This window comes from Loxodonta africana, chromosome 7, assembly GCF_030014295.1.
Source record: "Loxodonta africana isolate mLoxAfr1 chromosome 7, mLoxAfr1.hap2, whole genome shotgun sequence".
In the NCBI taxonomy this organism is placed as follows: Eukaryota; Metazoa; Chordata; class Mammalia; order Proboscidea; family Elephantidae; genus Loxodonta; species Loxodonta africana.
The window spans coordinates 62629037-62653052 of NC_087348.1; the positions used below are offsets into that span (position 1 = coordinate 62629037).

The window sequence follows — 24016 nt, forward strand, 5'->3', positions numbered from 1 at the left end:
GGGAAAGGAAGGCAGCAGCATCACTCCTGGTCTAGCTGGAGCGCTATTCTCCAACCAGCTAGCGAGGGACCCCTAGAGAGGCTGTTCTGCAGCTCATGACCATACTCTTCAGAGGAGGGACACCCAAGCTCTGTGGTGCAGACACAGTCTCAAACCCTGGAGCAACCTGGGCTCAAGAGTTGAGTGGGACTAGCCAAGGGATGAAACTGGACTGGGATCCAAGGTAAAACCTTGGGGACCATATTTCTCAAGCAATGAAAAAATCTTCCCATTCCCACCCACCCCCAATTAAGTAAACCACTTAGTCAACAATTCTATAGCACCTTGCCCTTCTGAACTACTCTACGCTTTAATAAATAAGGAACTTAGGAAGAAACTTCTTGAGGATACTTCCTCTTGGAAACTAAGACTGGTCCCAGAGGGTTAGTAAAGATCACCAGAAGCAGCTTTATAAACCATTTCACCTTATAAATCATTTCACCTTATCTAACCACATGGATCGTGTGAGCAGATTTCATCTCATCACCAGGTCAGACTCAGTTTGTGCTTGGAGTGAATTCAAGACCTACCCCCTCCGAAATCTATGGTTGTTTTCTTTTTTTAAATAATTATTTTACTTTTTGTTGCTGTTGAAAATATACACAGCATCTATAGGCACAACTCATTGAGGCTGATTATCTTCTTTAGGTTGTACAGGTTGGGTATGGTAGTTATTTTTAAAGGGATTATTTCATCATTCAACCTAACTCTCCCTCCTGTTCAACCATGTACTGTCTGAGTTCCTGCAGGAGAGAAAACCTGGAATAGGAATTAATAGTAATTGGGGTAATTTGTAGACCTTCTGGTCTGCAAACTGGGTGGTCATTAATTCCTTGGGTTTCTCTTAGAAAGTAAAAAAAAATAAAAAAAGAAAGTCTTACTTGAAATACTCTTCACTCCCACTGACAAACGTCTTATTAGCCTGGCTGGTGAAGTTAACCATTGTCAAGTTGGGGTAGGCAGTCATGCAGAAAGTCGAGTTCTTGATCTGTATTTTGGGGTGGTCACTGATGACACAGGAATCTGTTCAGGAGAGGATGGTATGGAAATACAGTGAAATCAGGACAGGAAATACGCACGTGTCTCTCTCTGGCAATTTATAAGACACAAGCCATAAAGACTGTTTCACCACTTTAAGCATGTCAGCTCAAAAACACATTGGAAATGCTGTCCATAATCCCCTCAGCAATTTCCACCTCTTCTCTTCAAAGCCCTGCATGGTGTCCCAAGGCCTGGCATCTCTTGGATCTGTTTTATTTAGATATCCCCAGGCCTACATTTGTTTGTTTGACTTGAATTCCTAGGACCATCCTACCAGTTGCCATCAACTCTGACTCATGGTGACCCCATGTGTGTCACAGTATAACTAGGCTCCATAGGGTTTTCGATGGTTGATTTTCCAGAAGTAGGTCCCCAGGCCTTCTTTTGAGGCATCTCTGGGTGGACTCGAACTGCCAACCTTTAGCCAACCACATTAATCATGTGCACCACCCAGAACCCCTACGGGGCCATCCAAATGCCAAAAAGTAATGACTTACAGTTAGCTTTGGATTATCTATGCAAACAGATTGATAGTCTTAAATAATGTTTTTTAAAAAGCCAAAATATTGGACAGTGATTTTTGGAAAGTATTCACTAAGCAAAGTTAGATGTAGATGAACCACAGAATTATGTTTTATTCCTCCCAGTACCCACAACAGGGTTCTCATTTATCAAGCACTTCCAATGTGTGCTGTGAGTGCTATGCTAGGTACTTCACACCCATTATCCCATTTAACCTTCACAACAGCCCTATGCTGTAAGTACTATTACCTCCATTTTTTTAATGAAGAAACAGGCTTAGAGAGGTTAAGTAACTCTGCCAAAGTCACACAGCTAATGGGGAAGAGAATCAGGATTCGAATGCCTATCTTTCCAATGCCAGAGTTGTGCCCTGAACCACTACAGGCAACAAATGACTTAGAGTAATGAATTTAATCAGAGATAAGCAAACCTTTTGAAGGGCTACTGCCACAGAAGGCTGACTAATAGGGTCACCCTGAACCCACTGCCTGGCACCATGGCCTGCATACAGTGAGTACTCTAAGACACCTGTCCCTCATGGTTTCTAGGCTCACGTGGGTTAGTGCAGGCAGTGGCCATGCTGTGTACTTGTGAGCCTAACACAGGACCTAACATAGCATCTCTAGGGCTGAGTTTGCCACCCCCCGACTCCCCGGGGGACATTCACCAATGTCTGGAGACATCTATTGTTGTCACAACTGGGAGAGGGAATACTAGTGGTAGCTAGTGAGTCGAGGCCAGGAAAGCTGCTAAACACCCTATAATGCACGTAACAGTCCCCACGACAAAGAAGTATCCAGTCCAAACTGTCAGTGGTGCTGAGGCTGAGAAAGACTGAGCTAGGCGGGGATGGGGAGGGGGAATGAACCATGTGAGTCTCAGTATGTCAGGCTGTGACAGATAATTACTATCTCATGAAATTCTCATAAAACTTATTTTCAAATAGCAAGAAGCTGAAGTCTTTCTGACCATTTTATAACGCCTCTCTGAGAGCTTTACAAACAGCCCTGGTGACACAGTGGTTAAGCAGTCGGCTGCTAACTGAAAGGTCTGCAGTTCTGATCCACCAGCTGCTCCAAAGGAGAAAGATGTGGCAGTGTGCTTCTGTAGAGATTACAGCCTTGGAGACCTTGTGGGCAGTCCTCCTCAGTCCTATAGGGCTGCTATGAGTCAGAATCAACTCAGTGACAATGGGTGAGTGGACAACTTTGCAAATACCGATCACTTGATTAAAAAAAAAAAAAAAAATCCCCATTGAGTCAATTCTGACTCATAGCAACTCTATAGGACAGAGTAGAACTGCCCCACACAGTTTCCAAAGAGCACCTGGTAGATTTGAACTACCAACCTTTTGGTAAGCAGCCATAGCTCTTAACCACTACACCACAAGGGTTTCCAATTACCTGGTAGATGTTTTAAATAAAGAGATCACCCGAATGCATCCCAAAAGACACTACAGTGAGAGCTGGAACTTGACAGGACTGTCCTGTTTTTTGGGGTCTCGCAAGTTTTCTGCCTTTGACAGGGTGCAGTCTTTACCACTTTTCTATCTTTCTCATTAATGGGAAATACTGTGTTTGAGTTTTCCTTCTCTGACAGGTTTCCACCTTACACAGGTTCCAGTTTTCCAGGTTTTATCGTGTTCTGTAAAGCACTGGATAATGATAACAACAGCAACTAACACAGGGTGCTTATCATGTCCCAGGCACTGTTTTAAGTGCTTTATATTCATCAGCTAATTTAAGCCTCACAACAACACTAAGAGGTAGGTATTGTTATTATCTCTGTGTTACAGGTAAAGAAATTGAGGCAGAGAAAGGTATAGTTGCTTGCCAAGGTCACACATCAGAGCCAGGACTCTTTGGAGTCCACACTCTGAACCAGTCCACTCTGAGTAGAAGAGCAAGGATCACAAGCTCAAGCGCCTACAGAGTCCAGGCCACTGATATAAACAAGAAAAGCATAAAGCAGAGGTAATAAGGAGTGGTGAGGACTGTGGCAAACCAGAAAGTACTCCAGTCAATTGGTGCCATGCTTTTCCAGCTGTTCTGGCAAAAGATGCAGAAAGTCTCATATTTACATGAAATCTCTCTGTTTTTAAATGTTAGAAACCAGCTCAAAATTTTTTAAACACCATACCAACCCATACCTATTGCTGTCAAGTCAATTCCGACTCATAGCAACCCTATAGGACAGAGTAGAACTGCCCCATAGGGTTTCCAAGGCTGTAATCTTTTCAAAAAAATTTTTTATTGTGCTTTAAGAAGCATAAGTTTACAAATCAAGTCGGTCTCTCACACAAAAACTTGTATACACCTTGCTACATTTTCACTTTTACATACTCCCAACTGCTCTCCCCACTAATGAGACAGCCTGCTCCCTCCCTCCACTCTCTCTTTTCGTGTCCTTTTCACCACCTTCTAACTCCCTCCATCCTCTCATCTCCCCTTCTGGGAGAAGATGCCAACATGGTCTCAAATGTCCACCTGAACCAAGAAGCTCACTCCTCACCAGCATCCCTCTCCATCCCATTGTCCAGTCCAAACCCTGTCTGAAGAGTTGGCTTTGGGAACGGTTCCTGTCCTGGGCCAACAGAAGGTCTGGGGGCCATGACCACCAGGGTCCTTCTAGTCTCAGTCAGACCATTAAGTCTGGTCTTTTTATGAGAATTTGGGGTCTGCATCCCACTGCTCTGCTTCCTCAGCGGTTCTCTGTTGTGCTCCCTGTCAGGGCAGTCATCGGTTGTAACCAGGCACCATCTAGCTCTTCTGGTCTCAGGCTGATGTAGCTTCTGGTTTATGTGGCCCTTTCTGTCTCTTGGGTTCATAATTATCTTGTGTCCTTGGTGTTCTTCATTCTCCTTTGATCCATGTGGGTTGAGACCAATTGATGCATCTTAGATGGCCACTTGCTAGCGTTTAAGACCCCAGAAAAGGCTGTAATCTTTACAGAAGCAGACTGCCACATCTTTCTCCCTCAGAGCAGCTGGTGGGTTCAAACCATCAACCTTTCCGTTAGCAGCCAAGAGCTTTAACCACTGTGACACCGGGGCTCCTCTTAAACACCACAGGCCAAACAAAAACCATCTACAGCCTAGATCCAGCATGTGGACTCTCCATTTAGGCCCTCCGTGGAAAAGGCCCTCGTGGAACAGCAAAGTGGCTAAGACTACGGGTTCTGGAATTCAACTAGCCCTGAGGGCTTGGATGACTTCCTTTATCTTCCCAAGCTCCCATTTTCCGATAAAAGTTGTATCTACCTGGCAGATTTGTTGAGAGAACCAAATTAAGTGAGGTCAGGAATGAAAAAATTTCACATAATGCCTAGCACTGAGATGATACTCAATATTTAAGCCCTAACTCAATCAACACTGTTATACTTTTTATGGGATGGGCATCGCTAGTCCTCAACAGCATTTTCCACAATCCCGTTTGCCACCCGTACATTACCTACTCCCGGAATATCCCAGAATGCTGGGTAAAGATTAAAACAATGATCAGAATCTCTTCTCTCTGATTAGTTTTTTAGACCAGGACTTTTCAACAGCGGTGCTACTGGACTATTGGACCAGATAATTCTTTCTTGTGGGGGCTGTCCTGTGTGTGCACTGTAGGATATTTAGCAACACCCATGGCCTCCACCCACCATGCCAGACACACTCACCCCCCCAGTTGTGACAACCAGAAATGTTGCCAGACATTACCAAACATCCCCTGCAAAATAGCCTTGGGCTGAAAACACCATGGAGCACAGTTCTACTTTGACACACATAGGGTGGCCCTGAGTCAGAAGAGACTCTATGGCAACTGGTTTTCTAGTTCGAGAACCATTACTTCACAGTCCTCAATGTACCTTCCTACCCAGTATTATCTTCTTTAGGGTAATCAAATAACATGGAATGTCAAGGCGATTCTGACCTAATAACTTTCAAATGTCTACTGAAGAAGCATTGGTTTCCCCCAGCAGCGACTTGAACGAAAACAAAGCACCATTCATATTCCTTTTCTGTAAATAAGCACAGGAATTATTTCACACTCTCCTGCCAAAGAGCACACCCATACCCTAAGACTAAAGAGATCACTAACACACTGGCAAACGTCAAATCACTTGTTTCCAAAACTGCTCCTGTGAACCACGCGGGCGTCCTCCCTAGAGGGCGTCTGTGGCTGTCTATAGGTCAGCGCTCCCCACAGTAGCACAAGGTCACCGCCCTGCGGCGCTGCCCCAGGCTCACGCTTTCTACACGCTCACTCCTTGCAGCCTCATGCCTCCTCCTGCAATATCCCCTTTGACCACTGGGCGGCAGAAGCATGCTTCCCAGCACACAGCGCCTTCAGGTCTCAACCAAAGGAATGATGGGCCTTCTCATCGGAGAGCTCCGCGGCCCAGCAACCCTGAACAAAGAACAGCGATAATGATAGTGCTAAATTGGAAGCTGTTGGAATGGGATTCTCTTTACTCTGGCAATTATTAATAAGTGAGAGCACATGAAAGACCAGGGAGAAAAGGAAACATTTAATTAAAGTTCTAATGAAAATTAAGCCAGTCCAGAAATAGAAATAGTATTTAAGTTGTTCCTATTTTAAGTGACCCAGCTAGCTCCTACTGTCACAAAACAGTCGCTGGTTTCACTTAAACTCATTGCTGTCAAGTCAATGCCAACTCATAGCAATCCTGTAGGACAGGGTGAACTGCCCCATAGGGCTTCCAAAGCTGTAATCTTCACAGAAGCAGACCGCCACATCTTTCTCCTGCAGAGCAGCGGGTATCAGTTAGCAGCCAAGCACTTTAACCACTGAGCCCCAGGGCTCCTCTGGTCTCATTTGGCAGGATACAAATTAGTCGTTCTCCATAACAGATACTTGGAGGCTCGGGTTGCCCTAAAGAAGACAGTCTCTCTCACAATCTACACCTTGGAAATCTGTGGCAAACTCAACCCCTACCCACTGCAGAGCCTGGGCTTCTTTCTGGGGCTGGAGCAGGTACGCTGCACCTGGACGTTCATGTAGAGCTTCCAGGTAGTATGTCACTAGAAGTGCTGAAGGGGCAGGGGGCAAACATCTCCTGCTGTGACTGAGGATCATGATGGCAGGTGATTTATCCTCTCTCCTGGTAACAGTCCTTTTGCCTGGCTGTCATATGATATGGGTGGTTATGGAGTTGTGAAGGAGAAGGTAAACATGGAAGGTCATTTGCACAACACCACACTGGGGGAAGGAGTTTTTCCATTTCCTAGATAAGCCTTGCTCAGAATGTCTGTTTGGGAGAAAGCCTGGGGACATCAATTGTTTGGACTCAAACTTGTCCAGCAAAGCAGTGGGGCTCTAAAGCCATCTGCGTAGTTGCAAGCCAGGTCACCATCATCTTTTCTAAGTCATCGCAGGACCCAAAGGACCAGTACTTCCACGCAGGACAGCCTGGGCCCCATAATGGAAACACAATGGTGTATAGATAACATAGAAGAAAGCTGCAGGGTCTGTGCAAAGAAAAATGGAGATTGATGTCTCTTTCTTTTTTTTTTTTTAGCAAACAAGCCAAAAAAAAAAAAGTTAAAGCACTGGCTAAGAATGAGATCAGATCTGCCCAGCCTGTCCATACGCCCCAGGGAATAGTCAGGGTGAAAAATGTCCATCGTCTCTCTCTGCTCAGAGCTTCAGAGTGTGCACAGTTTGTACCAATCAAACGGGAGCTTAGCTATGTAATGTCTTTGTTTTGCCTTTCATGTTTCCTGAGTCATAAGTCAGGGTGGAAATCCACAAGGCCAGGGACAGGGTCTTCTCTGCCTCTTGTACTCCCATCCACATGCCTGGCCAAGTCAACATGACAACCAATTTTTTTTTTTTTTTTTTTTTTGCAGGGTGTTTTGCTGCTAACTGAAAAGGTCAGTGGTTTGAAACTACCAGCCACTCTGTGGGAGAGAGATGTGGCAATCTACTTCCGTAAAGATTACGGCCTTAGAAATCCTATGGGGGATTTCTACTTTGTCCTTTGGGGTAATGGACTCAAAAAAACGAAACCAAACCCATTGCTGTCAAGTGGATTCTAACTCATACAGACCCTATAGGACAGAGTAGAACTGCCCCGTAGGGTTTTCAAGGAGTAGCTGCTGAATTCCAACTGCCGATCTTTTGGTTAGCAGATGAACTCTTAACTACTGAGCCTGCGTGGTACAAACTGTTAATGTGCTTGGCTGCTAACTGAAAGGTTGGAGGTTTGATGTGCCTTGGAAGGAAGGCCTGGAGATCTACTTCCAAAAACCCAGACACTGAAAACCCTACAGAGCAGTTTTATTTTGACATACATGGGGTCACCATTAGTCAGAATCTACTTGATGGCAACTGGTTTGGTTTACTTTTTTCCCCCCTCTGACTATAACTCTGACTATAAAACAAATACATGTCCAACTCATAGTGACCCCATGTACAACAGAACAAAACACCGCCCAGTCCTGCACCATTGTTGCAGCCACTGTGTTAATTCATCTTGTTAAGAGTCTTCCTCTTTTTCACTGACCCTCTACATTACCAAGCATGATGTCCTTCTCCAGGGACAGGTCCCTCCTGATAACAGGTACAAAGTACATGAGATGAAGTCTTGGCATCCTTGCTTCTAAGGAGCATTCTGGCTGTACTTCTTCCAAGACAGATTTGTTCTTTCTTCTGGCAGTCCATGATACATTCAATATTCTTCGCCAACACCATAATTCAAAGGCATCAATCCTTCTTAGGTCTTCCTTATTCATTGTCCGGCTTTCACATGCATATGAGGCAATTGAAAACACCACGGCTTGGGTCAGGCGCACCTTAGACCTTAGTACTCAAGGTGACATCCATAATGGAAGATGCAAAAAATAAAAGAAAATGGCCCCAAATCTACCATTGTTAACATTTCATGTATTACCTTCCTGTATGTTTGCTATCCATATACATATTTTTAGTAAAGATAAAATTGTGCTAGAAATCTGTATCCACCTTCTACATTTCACATACTATGGTGAGGATTTTTTTATGAATTCTTTTTAATTCCTCTCTATTTTGCATAAGATAAAGAAAAATCGTGCCACTTAGCACTTGTTCATGAATATTTACTTTTAATGACTATAGAATATCTCATCATATGGAAGCACCATAGTTTATTTGATCCATGGATTTATTCAATAATAATTTGCATTCTGTCACACATTTAAATGTTTATAATATTTCCCAGTATTGTAAAATATGGCTGCAATGAACAATCTTATATAGTAGTTGCCTGCATCTCTGATTTCCCCTTAAGATAGATTCACAGAAGTGGAATTATTAAGTCAACCTACTGTTCAGATCAGCTTTCTTTTTACCTAACAGAATCTCAACCACAAATATCAGTTAAGGAACAGCCAGACTGATGGCACTCTGCTGGGATTGGTGCAGTTGAACCTGCTGCACTCTTCAAACATCCTGGACAGAGCAGAGGGTTGGGCCCTGAGACCCAAATCCCAGTGCTGGTCTACCTGGGGACTTACAGCCTGACACTTCTCTCTAAGCCTCAGAGTCTACTTCATCATATGCAGAGTAGTGATCATACCCTTTGGAACTCGCAAGCCTGTTGTTAGGAATAAAGGAGAGAGTGTTTTTGAATCTGCCTTGTAAATTGGGAAGCACTTAGCTTGGTGGTTAGGACCATGGCCTTGGGAGACAGGGAAACTTGAGTTCAAATCGCAGGGTCTGCCACACAGCTAACTCCATGGCCTTAAGCTTTGTTTTCTCATCTGTAAAATGGAAGTAATAACAGAACCTACATGTAGGCTTGTGGTGTATCTTAACATTGGTAATACATGTAAAAGGGTTTAACACGGCACTTGGCATGTAGCAAGTAACACTTGTTGTTGTTGTTAGGTGCTATTGAGTTGGTTCTGACTCATAGCGACCCTATGTGCTACAGAACGAAACACTGACCAGTCCTGCGCCACGCTCACAATCATTGTTATGCTCGAGCCCACTGTTGTAGCCACTGTGTCAGGCCATCTCATTGAGGGTCTTCCTCTTTTTTGCTGACCCTCTACTTTACTAAGCATGATGTCCTTCTCCAGGGACTGATCGTTCCTGACAACATGTCCAAAGTATGTGAGACAAAGTCTCGCCATCCTTACTTCTAAGGAGCATTCTGGTTGTACTTCTTTCGAGACAAATTTGTTCATTCTTTTGGCAGTCTGTGGTATATTCAATATTCTTCACCAAGACCACAATTCAAAGGCATCAATTCTTCTTAGGTCTTCCTTATTCGTTGTCCAGCTTTCGCATGCATATGATATGATTGAAAATACTATGGCTTGGGTCAGGCGCACTGTAGTCTTCAAGGTGACATCTTTGCTTTTCCAGGTAACACTAGTTATTATTAAATGTTAAGGTGCTGCACAAATATTAGTGGATACTGTGAGTAGATGAGGATGACATTTCTGAACCACCATCCCTCCTGGTGAGGTTAGCTGCAGGGCCACTGTCTGCCATGACCCAGGTAGGCCTTGAGAGAAGTCCTCAGGGAAGTGTCTTATGGGGCCTGAGTCAAGGCAACAGCCCCCCTTTAGCAGGCACTCCCTTGGAAAGTGACCTCCCTCCCAGGCACAATCTAGAAAGGACAAGAAGGGATTCAGGATAGCTTACGATCTTGAGGTATTTCTCTATTCCAGAACCCACACTCTGGAAAATGTGTTTTGCCTAGTATGGCAATCTCCTTCAGGAAGCCATTATGAATCTATGAACAGCTACCGAGTGGAATTCTCCTAGACAGCAGTTCTGCAGAGCTGACCACCAAGGCCAACAGGGAATGGAAGGCAAAGAAGATGAGACACTTCATTCCAAGAATGGCTAGTGGTAGCCTAACTAAGGGATGTGTGAAACTCCAGCCCAGTGGTTCTTCCTTGCTTGCACCTGGGGAACTTTAAAAATGACCAAAGCCTAGGCTCCACCTCCAGAGATTCTGATTTAATTGGTCTGGTACGGGCCTTGAGTCATGTTTTGATTTGTTAGTTCCCCCAGGTGACTCCAATGTGCAGCAGCCAAGGTTGAGAACCACTACTCTAACCTAAGAAACCACCACTACTGATATTGTTCAGGTGAGGACAGTGAGACCCAGAGAGGCTAAGGGGCATCTAGTCTTAGTCAAACCACTCATTAACCACACACCTGGGAGCCCCAACCAATTCTCACTCCTCCCCATTCCTGAGCTCTTCCACATCCACGGGGTTGGACTGGAATTTAACAGGCGAGTGTCTCTAGTTTTAGTTCTCTTTCAGTCTTATTCAAAGTCTTCCTAGGTGGAGGCTGGGTATGGTGTATATATGTGTGTGCGTGTGTGTTTGTGTGTGTGTGTAAAAATACCCCAGTATGAGTTACTGTCTCTAGGTATATGAATATTTTCTGGGGCTACGAGGGGGAAGAATTCACTTTTGATTCTCAACACACACAAAGGGTCAAATAATACGCTAGGTCTGAAGACTGCAGGGGAAAAAAGCCGGCTTAAGGGGCCGACACCAAGAGCCCATCATATAGACATCATAGGTTGCTGTTCTCAGGACGGACCCAGCTTAATGGTAATAACAGATCTGTGAAGAAAGCAGAAACTACCCCATAAAAATGACCACAGCCTTCAAAGATGATTGTTATTAGCACCTTCTAAAACCCATTGCTGTTGAGTCAAGTCGACTCATAGCGACACCATAGGACAGAGTAGAACTGCCCCATAGGGTTTCCAAGGCTGCAATCTTTACAGAAGCAGATTGTCACATCTTTCTCCCGTGGAGTGGCTGGTGGGTTGGAACTGCCAACCTCTCAGTTAGCAGCTGAGCACTTAACCACTGTGCCACCAGGGCTCCTTATATACCTTCTATTTATACAATTTTATGCTTTTCCAACTGCTATCGTATCCTTCATTTTCTCCTTACAGCAACTCCATGAGGTAGGGAGGGTAACTGACAGTATCATTATTTCCATTTTTCAGATGAGGAAACCTGAGCTCCAGAGAGAAGTTATTTACTACTGTATTCAGAGATACATACAATTAGTGGCAGAGATGCCTTACAGACAGGAAAGCCTCTCAGACATATCTACATATCTGCCCTAGTCCTCTTCACATTCATTCCCTTGCCCCTGAATCAGCAAGCTCACAGTCCCCCGCCCAAGTCCTCCAGACCAATCTTTTTCAGATCTGGAATGTTCTTCCAGGAATGCTTCCTGACTCCCCAGGTGGACTTGGTCTAGGACCTAGAGTATCACCTGGGGATCTTGTTAAAATGCAGATTCTCATTCAGGAAGGCTGGGGTAGGGCCTCTGCATTTCTAACCAGCTTCCAGGTGATGCTTGTTGCTGCTCTGAGGAACTGGGTTTGAGTAGTAAGATGCTAGAGGGTCTTGCTAAAATGCAAATTTCCCAGCCCCACCCAGATCTAATATAGCAGACTATCAGGTGGGCCTGCAAACCTATATTTTTAACAAACATCCTTGCTCTAGGTCATGGGAAACCCTGGTGGCATAGTGGTTAAGAGCTACGGCTACTAACCAAAAGGTTGGCAGTTTGAATCCACCAGGCACTCCTTGGAAATGCCATGGGGCAATTTTACTCTGTCCTATAGGGTTGCTGAGTCAGAATCGACTTGACAATGGGTTTGGTTTTTTTTCTAGGTCATGAGCTGTTTTAATTGTTAGAACTAAGTTTGGTTGTTTGTTTTAATCTCCTTGCCCCCAGCTCATAACACAGAGCCTTGGATGCATAATATTTGTTCAATTAATCACTGTTTAATGAAAGAATTAATAGTTCAGAACACACACACACACCCCTAAAGCAGGTACACCCAAACTTACCTAATAAAAGTTTGGTTTTATCTTTGCATTCTGGTGTGTTCCAAGGGTTGTTACAGGAGGCCCAAGGCAGCACAGACACAAAGGAGGCAAACAAGTAGAAAAGTGTGTAGCAAATAATCACATTGTAGTATATGGCTATTAGGACAGAGATGATCAGCATCGCGATGCCACAGCCTGTGGAAGCAAAAATTCCAGGGGTTCATTCCATTCCAAAGCCTATAAAATTCTTACAGTTGGGCAAACAGGGATAGGGGACCTAGGTCTTGACTCTCTTTTACAAATGGATCTCCTCATAGTGGAGTGGACTTTAGGTCTCCTGGGGACCCCAAGGCATTCAGCTAGGAACTGAACTAGGCAAAGGGTGGTCCTGGGCCATTCTGGGGAGAGAGGAGGCAGAGTGGAGTCAATCAAATAAAAGAAGGAAGAAGTGAGTTCCATGGATCACAAAAGCAAGTCTCCCTCCCAGGGGCAAAGTTGAGCAGCGACAGAGAGCAGGGTAAGGCTTGAGGAGCTAAGAGGCGGAGTGGACTCACCTTGTAGAGCTGGGATGGCCTTCCACACAGACACTGGTCCCTGGCTGGCAAACTGGCCCAGCGACACCTCTAGGAAGAAGATGGGCAGCCCAGCCAGGGCCAGCATCATCAAGTAGGGGATGAGGAAAGCACCTTGGGAAGAGAGAGTGGGAAGTGAGGGCCCTGGGAGGTGAAGGCAGGGCTCTGGACCACCTTGGGGCACAGTCCTCTGGGCTGGGGGCTGAGCTCCCTCTCTATGAACTTACAGAGGCAATTTAGCTCCTTTTCTGAAGAAGCTTTTGATATTCTGGCTCAACAACAGGTACCCCCACAGACGTTTAGGAGCCCTCCTCCAAAAAAATGTAAGGGTACTTACTCATTTCAATTTTCCACAAGTCCAAGGAGTTGTGTGGTGGTGGGTTGTTTTGTTTTTTTTAATTATAGTGCTTCAATTTCCCAAAATTAAGCCCTTTCAAGATTCATCAACTCAATGCCTTTAACTCACTACTGGAGTCAGATTTGGTGGGATCTCATCAGACCCTGAGCCTTCCCATGACCTGAAATCTGCTAAGCTAGACTCCAGAGCCCTCCTCCACAGTAACCCAAGTTACTTGCATACCTTTGGCCAGCCAGGAAAGGCTGCTCTGCTAGGCAGGTCCCCAATACTCATCCCTCTCCCACCACCACCACCATCACACACTCCACCTCCTTCTCCTTATGTGAAGTCCCTCCCATCCTTCAAGGTCAACACAAATGCTTCCTCCTCCAAGAAGTCTCCCTTCTGTCCTCCCACAATACTTTCTCCAGGCACTGATCACTTAACAGTATTTATGTGGATTGTCTTGCCTAGTTTGAAATCAATGTTAGTTCATCCTTCATCTCTTTAGCTCAAGGAACACCCAGCCTAGGGCAATAGTACCTGATAGGCCTCCACAGACTTGCTGAAGGTTCTCTAGGGTTCTTTCCCTTCAGGTTTCTTGGGAGTTGTTTGGGAGGGAGCAGAGGTACAGTGATTTTTGAAAAGGTTTTGACCGGCAAGCACTGTTAATAGGTCAGAGCCAATCCCAGGACGAAAACAGCCAGAGCCCAAAGAACTGTGCTGATCTTTCTGTAGCCTGCCCTTTCTGCTCACCCCTCTCAACTTCCTCTCTGGGCCAAGGGACCCTTGCTGCCCGAGGGTTCTCCAAGAAAGAAGGGGACTAAAAACTGGAATCCTGCTTTTTCATCTCCACATCCGGCTTTCAAGAAGGACGTGGATTGTGCAACAATTCTCTTTTGCTCCTGGGAAGGAGGGGGCGAGCTCTCCACCCCGCGCTGCGGGCTGCGGGGCCCCAGAGCCGCAGTGCGGAAAAGGACTGCCTTCCTCCTCCCCTCTCTTGGCTGCGCCCGGGGAACCGGAACCGCTTAGCCGAGCGTATAGCCTCGCACTTTGCAGATGCCTGGCCAGCAAAGCAGGAACACTTTCTCGGGCCAAATGCCCTTGGCTAGCACTCCTTTCCATCTCCCCACCCCGGGGGCCCACACACCCACCCCAGGAATCAAGGGTGAGGAGCCGCTCTCCCTGCAGTCGCTAGAAGCCGTACCACAGCTCCTCCCGCCCACTTCCCGCACCCCTTTTCTGGGGACTTCCTGCGGAAACCAGGCAGAAGCTGCCAGCCGGGGAGCCTCGAGTCGCTTGGCCAGCACCTGTCTCTGTTTCCAGGGCACCCATGATTGCAAACGCTCGCTCTACCGTCCTCATAAATAACTTGTCAATGTATTCTAATTTGGAATCGGGGGCGGGGGCAGTCACATATTTTTTCGTTTTAATCATCCCATGATGCGGAGAGGTTCGCCGGTGCGACACCTACTTGCTCACCCGTGTGCACCAAATTCCGCCTGGAGCGGACACGCGAGACAAACAACAAGAACGACTTAAGCTGTCAGTCAGGATAGGACGAGGGGGCGCGTTTCTGGCCCCTTTGGTTCAGTTGAGACGCTGTGGAGGGAGCTCTAGGTGCAAACTCCCAGATAGGGCCACTTTGTTGTCTTTAGCTAATGTGGGCGAGCTGCCCGGGGAAGGCAAGCAAAGGGGACCCTGAATGTGTCAGGTCCTTCCTCGTGGGTACAGACGAGGTTCAATGGGAAACTTGGGCTGCCGGGATCCCAATGGCCCAGCGGCTGGAGCGTGCCTAACTGGCGTCCTCCCCATCTCCAGAAACGGTCTTCCTCCAAAAGCAGGTTCTTCCACCCAGTTAGGACGAATGAAACGAAAACCGTTTTTGCTAAACGATTTTGCCAAAGTTAAAATGTGTCTTGTTTGCACCCAAGAAGGTCTGTGTCCGGGTGCTCCTGAGAGGTTTCCATTCCAGCCCCAGACCTCCGAGAGCACCACCCCAGCCGTATCCCCGTCGCACCTCCCGGCTCGACTGCATTCTGCGCTCCGCTTGACCCGAGCGCCCAGTCCCAAGGTATCGGGTTTCCAGGTTATCATCTTAAAACATCTTTAATGCGGGGCTCCAGGACTGCACAGCTACCGGCTCTAAAGTCGTTCAAGTGCGCGGAGGGCGGCCGCTCCCTGAAATACTTGACAGCTAAAAGTCTGAACTCCCCCGCCTCGGGGCCCTTTTGTCACAGGATCCAGCCCCCCAAGCCGGGCCAATGTGAGATCCCCTGGTCCCACCCCTTTCCTGCTGCTCATCTGCAGGTAGAAGCCTTCGAATCTAGTGTCAATCGCTCCTGCCCTCCGGCTTTGTACTTTTGCCAACGGGGAATGCGGGCTGAAGTATGAGGAGGCTGCCGGGAGCCTCCCCTCCCGGCCCCGCCCCCACCCCGGGGCTCCGAGTCCCCCCAACCCACGAATGCCCGCCCCACCTCGCCGCAGGCGGAAAGAGCGGAAAAGCCATACCTCCCCCGTTCTGGAAGGCCAGGTAGGGAAACCTCCAGACATTGCCCAGCCCCACTGCGTACCCCACCATGGACAGGATGAAGTCCAGTTTGCTGGACCAGTTCCCTCGGGCCTTATTCTCATCCCCTTGTTCGTCCTCCTGGGGGCGGAAAAGCAAATGGTCGGATAACAGCCCCGGGGCTGTTGCAAGCAGGCCCCGTTCTGCCCTCCCCCCTGATGAGGGTCCTTCCCACAAGCAGGCCCCCACTTTTCAACCAAGGATGCATAGGCAAGCAGGGTCCAAATTCTGAACAGAGGATGCATCTACAAGCAGGGCCTCACCTCTCAATACTGCACTAAGGATCTTACAGCAAGCAGAACCACTATTCTGACGTGAAGATCCATCTTAAACAGACCCTTGAGCCCCTCTTTCCCAAATCCTGCAGTCAGGATACACCAGCAAGCAGCTCTCCCCAAACCTTTAACCGGCATGTTGGTTGCAAGCAGACCCCTCCATCCCCAATCCCTCACCAAGAGTTCATTTGGCAAGCAGGCCCCCAATATCATGCCTAGAGTCTCCAGCAAGCAGGTCCCTAATCACCCCCTCCCCCCAATAAAACCCTCACTGCACCTCTTCCTCAGCTCTTTCTTCCTCTGGAGTCTGTCAAGACCAGAAAGAGAGCTGCAATATCTGAAGCCAGCCAGAGCCCCTGCCTGACTTTCTCTGCCAGTGCCTTACATGGGAAGCTGCTGGGTCGGCTAATTTAAGGGAAGCACCCTTCTGCACTGGGGCAAGGGAGATGGGCAGGAGGCAGACTTACGGGTAAAACAAGGGGGGTGGGGATAGAGAATGAGGTATGGCATTAAAACCTGGGATTCTAGTCTATACTGCTAACCAGCTGGGTAACCCCAAGCAAGCCACTTGCTCTCTCTGAGCCTCTGTGTCCCCATCTGTAAAATGGGTTTAGAATAACTGTCTCCTGAGGCACTTTCCAGCTCTGGCAGTCTACGAATCTTTGGGGCTCACTTCTCTCAGCTTACTCTAAGATGCTTTTTGGAGGCAGTATCTGGTTCTGAAATGCCTCATTATGAAGCAGAAAGATCTGGGGGTGAGTTTTCCTGAAATTAACCCTGAAAGTACGCAGGACACCTGGACACTACACAAAGCTTCCAGGGATACACACCACTGCGCAGCTTCCACCTCCTGAGTCACACTCTGCCTCCTATGTCAGTAACCTGGGACATCCCACACTGTTCTACAGGCTGTGACATCCACACTGTTCTACCAGCTGTGAAGGATAAAGAACAGCTGCCAGGAGGGATGGCAGGCTTGGAGAGGGAGAAGGTGGGTGTTAGGAAGACAAGAATCTGAAAATAGGCCAGGGCAGGGCTTGGGCTGCATCTTTAGGAGCCCAAGGGCCAGAGGGAGCCTCTTTAACACCCTCCATACATCTCTCGCTGCATGTAATCCTCCAGTCCCCTCAACCCACCCTCCAATCCTTCTAGGGCTGAGAAGGGTGGGAGTTCAGTTCCTTTTGCCGCAGTGCGGAGGTTAAGGAAGGCGTTTGAAATGAATTTTCTGCCTCCACCTAGGGTCACACTGTTGGGTACATGATCTCAGAGGCAGTTAATACACACAGACTAATGTTCCAGACATGGACAAGCAAAGGCAAGCAGAAAAGCCTACATTTGTGCTTTTTTCTAATTATTCTAAGGGTTGAACTCCTGCTATGGGGGCCTGTGGTGGAGTGTGTGTGTATGCGTGCACGCACATGCATGCAAACACTTGAGTGATTCAGGACACAAGGGCTAGATAAGCCCTGAATCCTATACAGGAGAATGTCCTGGCCCGGGCCCTGACTGCTGGACACACGCCAAGTGCGTGGGAAGTAGCAGAAGGCAGGCAAGGAAAAAGGGTAGAGCTGGAGTGGGTGAAACAAAGACAGAGGAAAGATAAGGTCAGAGAAGGAGGTGGGAAGACTGGAGGAAAATAGAAGACAAAGGCCTATATACAGGAGGGGCCCACCAGGAATACCAAGAGTTGCTGGTACCAGGGAGGGCTCCTTTTCCCTAACCCAGGATGGGAATTACCTCTGTGGGCTCATGTCTCTGGCTTAGCAGTAAAGTGTCAAATTCAGGAATGGATCCAGGTGTGTGGGACCTGAAGCTTATACAGTTGAGGTAGGTCCTCTTTAAGAAAAAAATTATGATAACAAAATGGGGTACTGGGCTTTTGGAAGTCCAGTGCAAATAACAGGGTCCTGAAGCTTTTGGTGAACCGATCTCTCACCGAATGAATTCTCATGATGTTAATTCTCAGTGCAAAGGGCTACAGGACTGTAAACTATTGTTCTTCACCACCCCGGGCTTTTCTCTATATTTAAAAAAATTAATTAAAGACCCAGTCACTGACAGGAAGAGGAGTCATGCCTGAATAGAGGATCTAACTGCCTCCACTGCTTAACGGGTCTGCACTCAGATGCCTACTGTCACTGAGTCTGGGAAGGGGCACTTAGTGGGCAGCTCGTGAGGTCCCGACCCCTCTGGGAGTACCACTGCAGCCTCAGCGTACTTGGTGCAGCCCTGAACTGCCGACCTCAGCGCAGTGCGAGCTTCCAAAGCCCCAAAGCTTCCTCCCACCACCTGGCACTGCCAACCCATCTCCCCAACAGCACACGTGCACCCGCCGCGGCCTGGCTCGCCACGCACGCGGCTGGAGATCAGGAGGCGGCGTGGGCCTAGAGCGCCCAGCTTACCTGGACGGCAGCGCTGGCCACGCTGCCTGGGAGTACAGACGTGATTCCATCCGTGCCCAGCACCACGGTGCTCCGGCTCATGTTCACCCAGCCCACGGCCGGGGTATTGTTCCGCTCCAGGGTACCCTTGCCCACACTCACGTTCGCATCCCCCTCCGGGCAGCGCAGGGCCGGGATCTTACAGTGCAGCGCGTTGCCGGGCCCGGCTCCCCCAGCCGGAGGGGCGACCTGTGCGCTGTGCGCCTCGCTCAAGTCCCGCAGAGCCGCGGAGGACGCTGGCGCCCGCGTGCTACTGAGTTTGCAAGCCCCCATTCCCAGTCGCTCGGCCTCGCAGGCTCGCGCGTCCGGAGACTGGAAAGTTTGGGCGCCGGTGGAAGCGGACGTGGGCACACGGGGCGGCGGCGCGGCAGCCGCGGGTAGCTCCTGCTCCGGGCTCGTCCTTGGCGCGCACAGGCCCTCGGGGTGACCCGGTGCCGCCGCTGCTTCCAAGCTGACGTCTGGTTGTTTATTCATTTCCTTGGGAGCACCGCAATCCTGCAAACACAACGTCAAGTTCGTGCAAAAAATAAAGTCACGGCAGCTTTAAAAAAAAAAAAAAAACCTGTATCTATATCTGCAAAGGTCCACAACTGGAATCCACACACAGTATCTAGGGGAGCAAATTGGAATCTGTTTTTTTTTTTTTTTTTTTTGCCAATAAAATACTACAACCAGTATTTCTCAATTTCCCCGTCTCTCCATACTTAAATGACTTAAAGAAGCTAATATTCTCCTCCCTGATAGACGGTGAATTAAAAAGGAGACAGAAATGGTTTGGGCTAGGGGAAAAGGGGAGGATAGAAATAGCCCTATAGCCATGCATTCCCGCCCTCTTTGGGTTTCACATCACGGCTGTAGGATGCCCGCGTGCCCATCACCATTGTAGAAAGATTCTTTAATTTTCCGCCCCATTTCCTTTGTCATTCAACAATGCACACTGCCTTTTTTTTTTTTTTTTTTTATAAGCCACAGGCAAGCTGCGGCCACAAAGCTGATGGCCTGGTCCCTGTGAGTGCTGGAGGCCAAATTGGTTGTGCGAATCCGAGTGCTCCGAAACCCATCCCCGGCTGCCAGGTAGCAAAGGCAGGGATAAAGATCACCACAAAATTACAAAATAAAAAAAGAAAAACCCAACAACAGTGATAATAATCAGACTTAAAACACAAGGCAGTAGTAACGGGTTTGTTCTCTTAAAGAACCTACTTTCACTTCCAGGTTTCCAGAAATGTGAACTAACGTGTAAAGTTTTTTCAGGCATAGCTATTCTCAGGAGTCTAAAATCCCTCATGCCAGGACACTCACTTGGGGACCAAAACTCACGACTGATTTTCATATACTTTCTTTTTCCTTCTGTTTCTCTCTCTCCTATTTTCTTTCAGAGCTTCCTAAACCTCAGCACCAATAAAAGTAATTATCCTACGGTAAGAATAATCACTATTTTCATTCCAACTGCTGGCCTCTCTTCTACCCACCTCCCCCTTCACAAATGCACAGATCAGAACTCCTTAACATTCACCAAATTTGAGTACCTTGGCTCCAGCCAGCATTCCTACCTCAGTAGCGTCTAGGACTCAGAGCAACCTGCCTCTTCATCGACACCTGGCTTTTCAGCACCGAGAACAGCGCCCGAAATCCAGCCTGTTAGGAGCCCCCTCCAACCTCTCAGTTCTTTCTACAGCCTCAGGAACCTCTTTATGAGCTTAGGTGAAGCTCCCAAGCACAAACATCTACCCTTTGGAGAACTGTCTTTCCCTCCCCCACCTCCCCAAAATACACAAAACGTTTCAAAAAGAAACATCCAAAACCCATCTCCCCTTTCCACCCCCTTGGCCCCCTCTTCTCTTAAAAGACCGAAAGCAAACACTCACCATGTCTGACACAGGCAACCGATTGAACCAGTAGGAAGTGAACCCAGCTATTGACAAGACTGGATTTGGCTCCGGCAAGAGAGGCGCTTTCTATATCTCCTTGGGAAAGGCCGGGTTTGCGTCAGCAAGGTGCCCTTCGTGTGACATTTTCTTGGTAATACAAGTTTGATAAATCATTACTCCCTTGGTTCGAGTTTTAAAGTGACAACAGCCGAGAGCGCTCTGGCCAGTTGTCACTGGGGCGGGAGGGGGCTGCGTGTTCCGCGTGACTCATGTGGGTCTGATTACTAAACCGAAGCCGGCGGGAGGGGACGAAAGAAGTTTGCCTCCTCCTAATTAAGGGAAACACGGGAGGGACACGTCCCACTGCGCCCAAGGCTAGACGCAGCCGCCAGCAGAGCGGATTGGGTTGTCTAGCTGGGCGCGAGGGAAAAAAAAGGGGGTGGTAAATCACTGCGGTGGCTGGGTCTTTCTCTTCCACTCGATGCCGTTGCTGCCTCCCCAAATCTACAGGCATCGGATTCGGCAATATCATTCCTAAAGCAATCAAGGATCCGCATGTAGAGCCATGACTCTGGGATGGCTGGTGCAGGCAGGGGTGCTGCAGGTACAAGGATGCAGCCCCCTGTGCGTAGGCGGACTTCAGGTTCCCATAGCCCCACCTGCATCCCCTCTCCCAGACATCCAGTCTTGGGGGAGTCCTAGGTTTCGGCTTAGAAATTTAGACCTAGTATTTGCATTTCTATTTTTCTCTGTTAACACTACCAAGAGAAAATCCTTGTAAAATTATAACTGTTCTCATAAGATCCTCTGAAATGTTTTGTAAAAATAAAAGGGAAATTATTTCCAACATTGACCTGGTTCTCAGGTCACTTTCAATGTCAAAGAAAACGCTTTCTTTCTTGATGGCCCCTTCAATAAAATTCATCAATCGGCCTGATTTGGAAGCGCAGGGTCTTAGAGACCCTCGAAATCCCACACCAGGAGCAGGGCTGGTGATCCGGGAAGCCAAAGGGGGACATTCTGCTGTATTACAGGAGGTGGGGGGGGGGGTGTGTGTGAAAACCACGGGGATAAAGAGATGAACTTTCCTATTGGTACAAAGCAAAGGTTATACTCACAAGAAAGGGAAAACACCTTTATAGAGGAGGTGTAGGCTGGAGACTGGGGGGAGAGATCAGCAAAAACGCTCTCCAAGGTTGCTGGCCTGTTTCGGAGAACCGCTGGCCTGGAGGATGAGAAGCTACAGAAAGCACTTTGTCCTTTCCCCGCAGCCCGGCCCACTGCCTTGGGGTCGGTGCAGTGGCACTAGGCTGGGCAGTCCCCACGCGGCAGGCGGATAAAGTCTGGGCGGCCGCAGGCGGAGGCTGCAGCGGCAGATTGCGGCGGGCGCCGGGGGCACTGCGGCGACCCCTCCCGCCCGCTCGCGAGCTGCCCTCGCTCTCTCAGATGCCTCTGCTCGCTGGCTTGCCAGCCTGGTCCTTCCGCGGCAGCTGGCTGGGGACCTGCGATCTGCACTATCCTGGGGGTGGGTAGTTTCCCTACGGAGACCCTCCTTCCGAGCCACTGTGAGGGTTTCAAAAAAAAAAAAAAAAGTGAGGGTTTCAGGCCGTTTTAATCGTAGTTTTGAGCTAACATTTATTAAACTCTCAATATGAGAGTTCACATCAACCACTATGCAAACGGTTTCCATGACTTGCTCCATTTAGTGTTGACAACAGCTTTTGAGGAATTATCCCAATTTTAAAACTGAGGAAACGGAGGCTCAGAAAGCCGCTTTCGAACCCTGGATACCCCTAGGAAGTCTACACCCTTAACCACTCCACAACGGCCTCCCACAGGACCACGCCGAGGGAATCCGGGCGAGGGTAGGGAGCCAGGGCTTCGGTGGGCCCGGGGCAGGGGGTTGCAGTGGGCTTCGGCTAGAGGAGGGGCGGGCGATCCGGCCGAAAATCCCGCAGGAGCGCGTGCTCCATCCAGCTCAGGCGGGAGGGGAGAAGCACCGTGAACTGTGGGAGCCACGGTGAGAAACTAAGGGAGTCCTGTCGGGCGCTTCTCCCAAAAACAAAACAAAAAAAAAGCCTAATTTCCAAGGAGCCATACCGGGGTGCTAGGGTCAAAGCAGGCAGACCTAGCAGACCTTGGTCCGGAGAGAAGCCAGGACGCGCGCCTGGCCTCTCTCCGCAGGTCCCTTCCCAGGGCCCTGGGCAGACTTCCCCGATGGCTAGTCACGACATCGAAAACCTCCAGCCAGTTTCCCAATTTGCATTTGAGCCGCCCCCGCAGAGGGCCGCATGCCTACGCAGTGTCCACGGGGCGCGCGGTCCTCGCTGGCCCCCGAAGGGGGCAGAACTATGTAGAGGCGCCCTGGGCCTGGCGGCCTTCTCGCTACTCCCTCCCGCCCGGTCCCTGGCGCAGCTGCCCTGAGTCCGGGTGACGCCGCGGGTCCTCGCTCGGCCCCCAGGTCTGACGTTTCACTCCGGAGGCCCTCCCCACTCCAGTGCGCACTTGGGTTCCCGCGTGGGGCCCACTGCGCGTCAGACCCTGCAGGGGCAGGTGACGCGCAGTAAAGGCTGCGGGGGTGGGCGGAAGTCTGCATAACTCCGACTCCCCACCTCCCTCCACCTCAGGCCGCAAGATTCTAGAAAGGAGGGGCAGCGTGCAGAACGGAGGGAGGGTCTGGAGCTGCGAGGCCTAGCGGGGTGGCTCTGAGGCCAGCGTGAGGGCGGAGTGGGGGGGCACCAGAAGGGCAGGAGAGTCGGAGTGAGTGGATGAGGGAGAGAGTGCAGGGGCAGGAGGCCAGGCCAAGCCCTTGGGCAGCTCGTCGTGCTTACTGGTGTGTGTCAGCGCTGAGGAAGCGCAGGGGATGAAGCCTTCGCATGGAAAAACAAAAAAGGCTCAAGCCCTCCGGACTCGGGCCCCCGCCCCCGCCCTCCGCGGCCGCCTGTTTGGAGTGATAATCGCGCCCGCACGCCACCAACGAGAAGGCCGTAAATCCGCATCCATCACCGCGGCAGCCAGCCATTCGGCCGGAATTAGCCAGTCACTACGGCCTTAATTACTTTGTCAAAGATGAAAAATAGTAATTGATTTTGTCCTCGATCACTTTGTTCCCCCCCTCCCCAGCCCCACTGCTGATAAGCAAATAAATAGCTATTTTTGAGAACCTGTGTCCACCCAGCAGTGTGGGAGTAGCCTGCTGGAGAAGAGGCTGTCCCGTGGCGGCCCTGACGCCAGTCTGTGCCGAGACACAGGGTGGGGGTGGAGCGTAGCAAGCCGGAGCCTAGGCAGCAGAGGGTCTGGAGGGCGGCCTGTCGGATTCAAGTCGTTGCCCTCCGTCTCACTGGGGAAAGAGCCGGGAGGGAGAGAAATCCGTGGCCTGACGGCGCCTGCTTGGGTGTTAGCCGGTCCTTTCGGTACCAGCCTCCCCTGGTCCTCTGGGCGGCCTGAGAGAAATACCTGCCAGGCCAATTCGACCGAAAGGCAAAGAAATCTGCCCAAGGACAGCGGGGCTGAGCCAGGATTTGAGGCCAGGTCCT

General features: G+C 49.1%; 1 protein-coding gene across 1 annotated transcript in view; it reads right to left on the minus strand.

The window, feature by feature from the left end:
• SLC6A5 (solute carrier family 6 member 5) overlaps positions 1–23502 on the minus strand; it is a 66808-nt gene extending 43306 nt beyond the window's left edge. The window contains exons 1-8 of the mRNA XM_064289448.1: positions 23391–23502; positions 22722–23021; positions 21787–22043; positions 18571–19104; positions 15836–15974; positions 12970–13101; positions 12437–12610; positions 921–1062 (exon numbers count right to left, since the gene is read on the minus strand). Of these exons, the coding sequence (XP_064145518.1) occupies positions 921–1062; positions 12437–12610; positions 12970–13101; positions 15836–15974; positions 18571–19104; positions 21787–22043; positions 22722–23021; positions 23391–23502 (1790 nt within the window). The remainder of the gene's footprint in view (positions 1–920; positions 1063–12436; positions 12611–12969; positions 13102–15835; positions 15975–18570; positions 19105–21786; positions 22044–22721; positions 23022–23390) is intronic.
• Positions 23503–24016: the final 514 nt, after the last annotated feature.